General features: G+C 29.6%; 1 protein-coding gene across 2 annotated transcripts; it reads right to left on the bottom strand.

Annotated features, from left to right (window-relative positions):
* Positions 1 to 1642: 1642 nt before the first annotated feature.
* LOC107888637 (E2F transcription factor-like E2FF) lies at positions 1643 to 5120 on the bottom strand. 2 transcript variants are annotated; one of them, XM_016812807.2, is made up of 11 exons: positions 4857 to 5120; positions 4670 to 4737; positions 4379 to 4431; positions 4212 to 4289; positions 4071 to 4124; positions 3749 to 3833; positions 3516 to 3517; positions 3347 to 3419; positions 3198 to 3259; positions 2592 to 2979; positions 1643 to 2006 (listed from the first exon to the last, which is right to left on the bottom strand). In XM_016812807.2, the coding sequence occupies exons 1-11, from the start codon at positions 4943 to 4945 to the stop codon at positions 1924 to 1926; spliced, it is 1035 nt and encodes a 344-aa protein (XP_016668296.1). In that variant the 5' UTR covers positions 4946 to 5120; the 3' UTR covers positions 1643 to 1923. The 2 variants fall into 2 exon arrangements, with proteins under 2 accessions (XP_016668296.1, XP_016668295.1); XM_016812806.2 differs by having other exon boundaries at positions 3516 to 3583; positions 4857 to 5119.
* Between the last annotated feature and the right edge of the window lie 4267 nt (positions 5121 to 9387).

Genomic DNA, 9387 nt, shown 5'->3' on the forward strand with positions numbered 1-9387 from the left:
GTGATTGTATCAATTAATTGGGTTTAATTCTCAATTCGGAATAAGATTTTGTTTGACATGGCGAAGCAATAAGAAATCCAAAAATAGATACTGATGCTTATATTGCTTTTGTATTACTACTATCGATTCTTTTGAATATTTTAATAAAATTTTAGTTATTTTTAAATTTTTATAATACAATGTTGTCAGATATGCATGTAATTATATTTCATTTGTTTTACATAGAATTATTATCAACTTTACATCATATATTTTATTTGAAAGGTGAGGGCGAAATGTTTAATATGTATATTCTCAAAAACAATGTTTCATATGTATAGTCGTAATTTTTATTGATTTATAAAATATAAAAATAAAATAAAATTATATTTTATATATAGAAATTTGTGATATTTGGCCAAAAAGAAACGCTAGTGTTAATTAATGGCAAAAAGTTAAAAGAACAAAAACCTAATTTGACAAGATTCACTAACACTACTTTTCTTTAATATCTTTTTCTCCCTCTTACCCATCACTTATAAATTACAATTTCTTATTTTAATCATTGAGGTTAATGTAAAGATTATGTTGAAATATTTTCGATATATATATAATATTGTAATAGTTGCAAATAAAAATTTACTTGAATTATTATTTTTCATAGTGATGAATTATGTCTTTTAAATTTAAAAATTATATTATTTTTATTATTAACAATGAATTTATTGAATAATCATGATTCATTGTTAAAAATATTACTATCCATTTAGATAGTTGTATTTCTACAAAGAAACATGAAAACTTTTACAAATAAAAGCAAACTTTCATTTGTCTAACACAAAATAAACACATCAAATCTTTCTTTTTGTTCTCCCACTATTTTTTATATTCCTATATTATTCTATAAAGAATTACTGTAAATTTTTTTTTAATAAAAAATCGATATTCTTACTATATTCCACCAATAAACTATTTTTGACAATACAAAACATAAATAATATTAGACTCCATTGTATCCTTTTAAGTTCTTTTGTCAATAATTCATTTACACACAATAATATAAGTGAAGACAAATAAAATCTTAAAAAAATGACATTGATACAACACCTTAAAGCCTTTGCTAATTTCTCTTAACTTACTAAAATAATAATAATAAAAGTATATCATAAAAAGTAAATATAGGATTTAAAATAAATTATTATAATAAATTAAAGTCATATCATTTAACACTGCGAGGGAAATAAAAAACTTGATATGTAAATTTGAAACATGGTCATGTGATGTGTTGTTTAAAAAAAAATTTAAATTAAATTAAATTTGATGAGTCTTTTAGAGGGTGGGCAAGGCAAGTGGGGAAATTTTTGCTTTAATAATTGAAAGTTTGAATCTATCGCTGTCTTATCTTCGCCCCACAATCCCTTTACATTGCGATTTATGATTCAAAGGTGAAATCATAATCGAAACAGCTGTATGTTTAGCAATCAATCCATTGTGAATGCCTAAAGTTCTTTCTGTTTTAAAATACTGCATTCAACATGTACTCACGCATTCCAATACTCATACTCGAGGGTCGTATAAAAACAAAAGCAAAATGGAGGACACTAAGCAGTGCAATTAGTTAGGAACTTGGAAATCTAGTTCACACCCAAAAAGATAACCCATCTAAAATTCACAATGATTTCTTTTTTCTTTTTTCTTTAATCAGTGAGTACTTCGGAAACTTATTGAATGTTCTAAGTTTCTAAAAACGAGAGGAAAAATGGGAAGCTCAAAGAGGAAATTATGAAAGGCACGAAAAGACAGGTTATATGATTACTTGAGAGGGTTGTTGGATCGAGAAATACATCCAACAGTGTCAGAAACAAATGTTGCGTACCATTTTTGAACATGTGTATTTGGTCATCTTGAGTTAGAGAATCAAATAGAGAAGGGCGATTAGGGACTTCAATGAATCTCTTCTTTTCTTGCAACTTCGGCATACCAAGAGTTCCATGCTTCCATGTAATGAGCAAAAAGGTCACTAAGAGCTGCAATAACATTAACACAAAACTCTATCATACAATTATAATGGCAAGGATATGGATTCTAATATGATCACATATGATGTGCAATTGCAGGATCTCTATCCATCTAGTACGGGGTTCCATTCATAAATCCTAAATGAAAGGACGAAACAGTTCCTCTCAGCTGAGGAAAGTCTTGTACAATGTCTTTGAGCTATGCTGCTCCCGACTCTTCAATTTTTCTAATGTAGTCATGTTCCATTATCCATATTCGTCCATGGTATGACTCTTCAGATATATATATATGTAGAAAAACTTAGAGAAAATGCAATATACCCGATATCGACTTAAGAGTTCAAGGAACATACTGAATGTAAGCAATAGAATGATTTTTTTACTATTTCCTTAACTTTTTAGTCCAAGCACCATTAAGTATGATAAAAGATAGCTCACATTGGTGAGGTTACTGAAGTTGGCAGCAAGAAAAGGTGACAGAATCCTTCGGATGCTTAATCAAGCATCCAACTAGTGCCAGAAATTTGTAGTGCCACTTATTAATAATGCATATTCAACGATGTCTATTTTTAAGTAATGAATTAAAGAAGGTACCTTGATTAAGATACTGAGGTTTATAAATAGAAGCAAGGCTCTCCCAGTCCCGAATTGGTCTCACATTTCTGTTTCCTGAGGATATAGCAGCAGGAGTAAAAGGGCCAAATGCAAAACCCTTGGAGCATTGCTTTGAATGCTGCTGCATTTTATGATCATGTTCTACACTATCGAGCTTAATATGCATTCCCGTATTTTCCTTCTGGTTTAACCTCCGATGAGCAGAGGAGTTTGCCTTCGTTCTCTTTAGATTTTGGTTTGTAATTTCAGTCCCAAACGTCCTCTTCTTTGATTCATTCAATTCCAAAGCTGTCGTTGATCCATTGTGGAGTTTGGCTCGCCATCCCAGCCACCTGAATGCTGGTTTCCTGCTTTCGGAGTGATGGGTCTGAAAATCAATCAACCAGATAAAGCTACGTAAGTTGGATTCATGTCGCAGATAAGATTAGGTTCGACACGAATATATTTACATCTCTAAGTTTTTTTATATATTTGGCAGGTCCTTTGAGAGTCATATCTCCATACCCGTAACCGAGTATGTGTCAAGTACAAGTGTCAGACATGAATACTTCAAGGAGTTGGAGCAACATGGATGATAGATTGTACCTTCTCAATTAAATTCATGGAAGAAAACACATTGGCAATGTCATACAATCGTCTCACTTTTGCTGCAAAACAATTACCAGACAAAAGCATAAGTGATTGACTATTAGAATTTCAGACATGACATTAATAATGGTTTGTTGCTCGCTTACTTCTCACAGCAGTAGAATTGTGGACATCTCCCAGCAGAGCAATGGCTGCACTATCAAGGGTGATCAATTCAGCCTGTATAAAAATAAATCAGATATTCGCCATAGACCATACAGGACAAATAAACCAGTTTATAACAACAAATCCACATAAAACAGTACGTTATCTTACATCTGAACAAAGGAAAAGCTTGACAAAGTTCTGTGTGATAAGCCAAAGGGATTTTTCTCTTTTGGTATCTAAGCAATAAACAATAATGCTGAGTAAATTAAATGAAGCAATTAAAGTTGAAAATATTTTACAATAAAAGTGTCCCACGCATGAATTGATTGTATGTAAACACAATGATCTCTATTGCAAGTAGTATATTAGCAAATCAAAATAAAGAAGAACAGAAACTTTACCAGTACGTTTTGATGATTCTGAAAGATTATCTTGCCCTTCATTCTTCACATATGAAGAGTCTGCACTTTCATTTTCATCTAAGACCTATGCAAAATAGCTCAGCTAGTTAAACATGGCAAGGCCAGAGAATATTAATAAGACCTCTATTACAGAAACAATAATCTGAATTCCTCAAATTTTACTTCGAAAAAAAGGTACAAACAGAAGGCCAGATTTTTAAGATATATTTAGACCCAATTTCCGCTTATATTAGATTAAGATATTGAAGCTAAAATTTTCTCAGCATACAGATGGAGTAAGAAAACCAAAGAAGAATTATACCCTTAATGATTTACTGCAATCTGAGAAACAGAAATTCTGTTTAAGAGCCTCTTCCTGTAAGCAGAACACATGATAAATCAAGTTCTTCAGTTTTAAACGAATAAAAAGAGAAAAATGAAAAGCAAAAAATTTAGAATCTACCTTAAGCTTCTCCAAAGCCTTTGGAATTTCTTCAAAACCCTTCCATAAGTATTGGTTCTTTCCTTTTCTTGCCACTACCTAAACAAGAGAATGCCAAAAACCAACTCAAACTAATCTATTCACTGAACTAAACCAATAAAAAGGGTCAAAAAGAAACTGCATCTTACTCCAATACTCTCCAATATATTCACTACATCATATATACGACGACGTTCAACTCCTGAAATATGCAAAAGGGTTCCAGTAAAGCAAATTAATATGATTTTAATCCAAAATTGAATTTTAAGACTTGAGTAGTCTACTTAATTAATGGGAATTCCGGTATATCTCCAAGAGTCCAAATTTGAACGAAAAAATCGATTAAAATTTCGCAATAAACAAACAAAAAATTTAAAAAAAAAAAACTGTCAGTAATGATTTCATTTCGCAACAGTGAAAGGAAAAAATAGAGTATAGACCTAGTTTTGAAGCCGCATCATCCAGTCCAATCGTTTGAACGCTGTCATGATTATACAACGCCAAAAAACTGATACAAAGGAATTTAAATTTAAAAACCAAAAAAAACAAAAACAAAAACAAAGAAACATTTAAAGATTGAACAATATCAAATATAAGAAACTTAAAGGAGCTGAAAAAAAATTTTACTTGGAGCATAAAAGGCCGAGAGATTTTTCTTTGCGGCAGTAAAGAGTTCGTGAATTAGATTCAGATTCTTGAGAAGCAAACGAAGACATTGATGTTTTCCCGAGAAAACCAAGATAACAAGAAACGTAAAAAGGAAAATTGGATCTATTTATTTTCTTGTTTGGTGAATGAGAAAGAGAGAGAAAATATGATTGGCGGGTTTGAGAATTCAAACGTGAAATCAGATCTGGTTTTTCCTCTCTTTTTCATTTTAATTCACGTTGGCATTTGGTTAATCCCGCGGATTCAAATTGAGATCTTGAACCGCGAATTTGCGTAATTACTCTTTTGTCCTTGGCTTTCCCATTGGGCTTATCTAAAAATAAAGTTCAAATTAAAATGGTATACGCATCCAATACAAACAAAATTTAATTAATAATTTTTTTAATTTTTTTACATTTACATTATTTATAAATTTTAGTAATGATTAGTAAATGGATACCCACTCAGTTACTCTAAAACTTTTTTTTTTAAATCCTTCCCTAATTACATTGAATGTAATTAAATTTAGAGTTGAGTCAGATGATATCTTTGAACAATGTCAAAGTTTTCCTATTTTTTTATCTTAATCCATTTGACTTAAACTCGAAACCTTGTTTGAAAGGCATTGAGCTCTTTACCATTTAACACAACAAGCATTGGTATACGCTGAAAATTATTATAATCTTATTTGTTTTATTTATTAACAAACAAACATGATTCAAATTATTTTTATTTTATTTATTATGAGCTTTTTTAATAAAATATTATCATTAATAGGAACTATGAATAATATGAATATAAAGATATAGTGCAAACGATGAATAAGACATTGTAAATTAATATGCAAATGTCATGTCCACTGAATAATCCCAAAAGAGGAGAAAGAAAAATCGACTATAGCCATAACACTCGAAAAATTTAAAAACAAACTAAAGATGCATCATCTTGATCAAACCATTAAAATTGCATCATAACCCTATCATTATCAGACCAACCTAACGATGAACTCCAATTAACCAAAAAACCAGGCCAATACCCTAAAAGACTCACCACATCAATGATGTACAAAAGGCCAAGTCTCATACAAGACATTGCAAATCAATACACAAATGCCATGTGGACTAAATAATCCCAAAAGAAGAAAGACAAACGGACTATAGCCATAACACTCAGAAAATTCAGAATCAAACTAAATATGCCTCACCTTAATCAAACCATTGAAATTATATCATAACCCTATTATTATTAGACCAACCTAACGATGAATTCTAATTAAACAAGAAATCACTATCAAGACCCCAAAAAACTCATCACATCAACGATACACAAAAGACCAAATCTCAAATAATTTATCTTTCTTATCAGTATCTTTGGTGCCAATTTTACAATATCATCATTCTTCCCTATCATGACAAGTCCCTCAAAAGATATTCTCATAAAAGATTTTATAATCGTTGTTAATTTATATTAAATCTAATTTCGAAATGTATATACGCTTGATTTATTATTTTATATGGCAAAATAACTTGATTATGAAGACTTTCTATCTCATCCGATCCAATAAGGATGGAATTTTTTTCAAGTGGGTTTAAGAGCGAGGACGAGTTTTTATTTAATTTTTTTAAGATCAGATTTTGATTAAATCTACGCCGCCCCCGTCTTGGAATATTATCAAAATACTCCTCTTTTAATTTTATATATTTTATTTAAAAAGTTCCAAAATTTTGAAAGATTTTAACTTCTTTGATATGCTTATTAGGTATTTTTAATTTTTATATTATTTTATATTTTTTTTTTATTTTTTTATACAATATTGAGGGTGGAGATGAGAAAGAGTTACACGATTTGAATCCGTATTAAACAAGTGTTTGATAGGAGTTTTATTCATCACTCTATACAAGTCAAGATATAATATATATTTTATTCAAGACATAATGTCAAATTTAGCGCAAGATGTTTATATATTTTTTCAATTTAGCCCTATTCTCTTTTTTAAAGCTAAATCTGACTTTCAATCTTTTGAAAAGAGTTGAATTTTATCATCGACATTTCAAAAAGAATCAAATTGTTTTTTAACAAAAATACTGACTAAAATGTTAAATTTTTAAACGTGGTAGCTCGTATGGCGATCAACATGTATTTCATGCTTCTTTTTTTAATTTTTATGAATTTTTATTTATTTTTTGTTGATGTCGTATATAAGACAAATAATGGCATATCAACATGAAATATATGTGGATTGACACACAGGTTACCACTCTAAATCACTAAAAAAATGATGTTTTAATCAGCATATCTATAAAAAAATTAATTTGACTCTTTTAAAAATATTAAGGTTCAAATTTAATTAAAAAGAAATAAAGGTCAAATTCATAAAAATATTTAAATTTGATATTATACATTTATTTAATTTTATAAAATTTAATATAATATAAAACATTTATTTAATATTTCAAGTGAAGTCATATGAAAGTTAAAGAATTTTTATTTTTCCAAAGTTGTATTAGGATACTAAGTGTGGGTTTGGATGGACGATGCGTTTAGTTGCTGTTAGTGTAGAAACAGTGGTGATGGTAAAATTAGATACTATAACAATACTGTGATGTGAGATAAAAAATAAGCTAAACGCACCGTACCGAATCATCCCTTCATCTAAACCTACACTAAACTTTTAAATAAAATCAAGTCTGAAACTAGAATAGAGTGGAAAATGCAAAAATTCAATGAAGGTGGGAGATTGTCAGCTCTAATTTAACTGAATTTAGATGACAGTTTATCAAAATTCAACGCAATTGAAATTTCTTTAAAATATTAGAATCTGTATTAAAAAAAATGAGGTTACCAAAAATAATTTAAAGGGCAAAAAGGGAATTTCATGTTAAAGGGCAAAGATTTAAGACTTACCACGTGCGGTTTAGGTGGCAGTGCGCTTAGTTAAAACGGGTGGCGCGCCAAAAGGTTTGGAAAGGCATCGGTATCGAGACTGAAACTGTTTTATTTGATCACGTGACTGTCCTTAGCCACTTAACCTCAATTATTCTGCAAACTATTATTTTAATATGGCGTCGAGTATTGGATTCAATATTGATATTTGCCTAATTTTTCGGAAATTTTAATTGAACTTATGTATTAACTTTTTTTATACTAAATTTATTTTTAATAATTTTAAATTTATCTTTTAAATTGATAATTCAAAACTAAATGGACCTAAAAATGAATTAATAGCTTAGTATTAAATTTATCTTTTAAAACTATTTTTTACCGTATTAAATTTATATTAATTTTTTAAAACATGTTTTTAACGTTAGATTTATTTATTTTAATAATTTAATTTATCTTGTTGCATATTTTATGTTTGTTATTGTAGCACATTTTTTCTTTTCCTTTTCTCTTTCTTTCATTTTTTTCAACTCTTTTTTTATTTTTTTTTTCTCACAAGTCCCTACCTTAGATCTTTTTCTCCTTTTTTATTAACAATTTTATAGAGGATAAAATGACGAGATTGACAATTAATGATGATGAAGAGGAACCCAAGAAAATTGATTTGAACAATGATGAGGCAATCAAATAAATGGATTTCAATTTAATGGGATGCTTTCTTGCCACAAGTGTGGTTCATTTTCAATCTATGCGCAATACGATGACTCATTTCTAACATCCAACCAATGGTGTCTTCATCACATATTTTAAGTGAGAAGCAATCTTTTTTCAAGTTTTATTAAGAGATTGATGTTGATAGGATGGTTGAGGGAGATCCTTGGACTTTTAACAACAATCTTTTATTGATTCATTGCTTGAAAAACAATGAATATCCTATGCAAGTCCCTCTATTCTTTGTCAACTTTTGGGTTCAGATATGTTGGGGATAAACCTGATTATGCAACGAACAAGTAAAATAATGAAGAAATTAAAAAGATCGAACATAAATATTTTACGTAGAAAACCCTTCTAAAGAGGATAAAAAATCACGGGCAAAGATAATTACACTAAAATAAAAAAAAAACGAAGAGTACAAAGATGGAGATAAACCAAAACCCTAAAACCTAAAAATAAGAACCCTCAAAACATTGTAGCGATGTAAAAATTTTGCTTTGGTCGCTAGTTGAGGCGATTATTTGAAAATTTGAAAATGAAATTTCAGTTTTAAAAAGAGAAGGAGTCACCATCGACCATTTTTCTAGGTGTGATCGGACACCTAATAAACATTCTTTTTTAGAAAAGAAAATTTATTCTTGAACAAAATGAAGGTCGAATTTGAGTCTACGCGAAAATCTAGAGAAATATAGGGTTCGAGAGTTAGTTGCGCACGAGAAAGGTATTAGCACCATCGCGACGCCTAAAATTGGTATCTTGTTAAACTTACACGTTGTCATAATTCTCAAGATACAAGTTTAATTTAATACTTAGTTGGGATCCAATTAAAATACGAGAATTTGAAATTTTTGGTTTTTTAGAAGGATGTCTCGTTTTTTACACGAGCCAATGATATCCACCCAACATAGCGATGAAA

Source organism: Gossypium hirsutum, chromosome A09 (genome assembly GCF_007990345.1).
Source record: "Gossypium hirsutum isolate 1008001.06 chromosome A09, Gossypium_hirsutum_v2.1, whole genome shotgun sequence".
Taxonomy (NCBI): domain Eukaryota; kingdom Viridiplantae; phylum Streptophyta; class Magnoliopsida; order Malvales; family Malvaceae; genus Gossypium; species Gossypium hirsutum.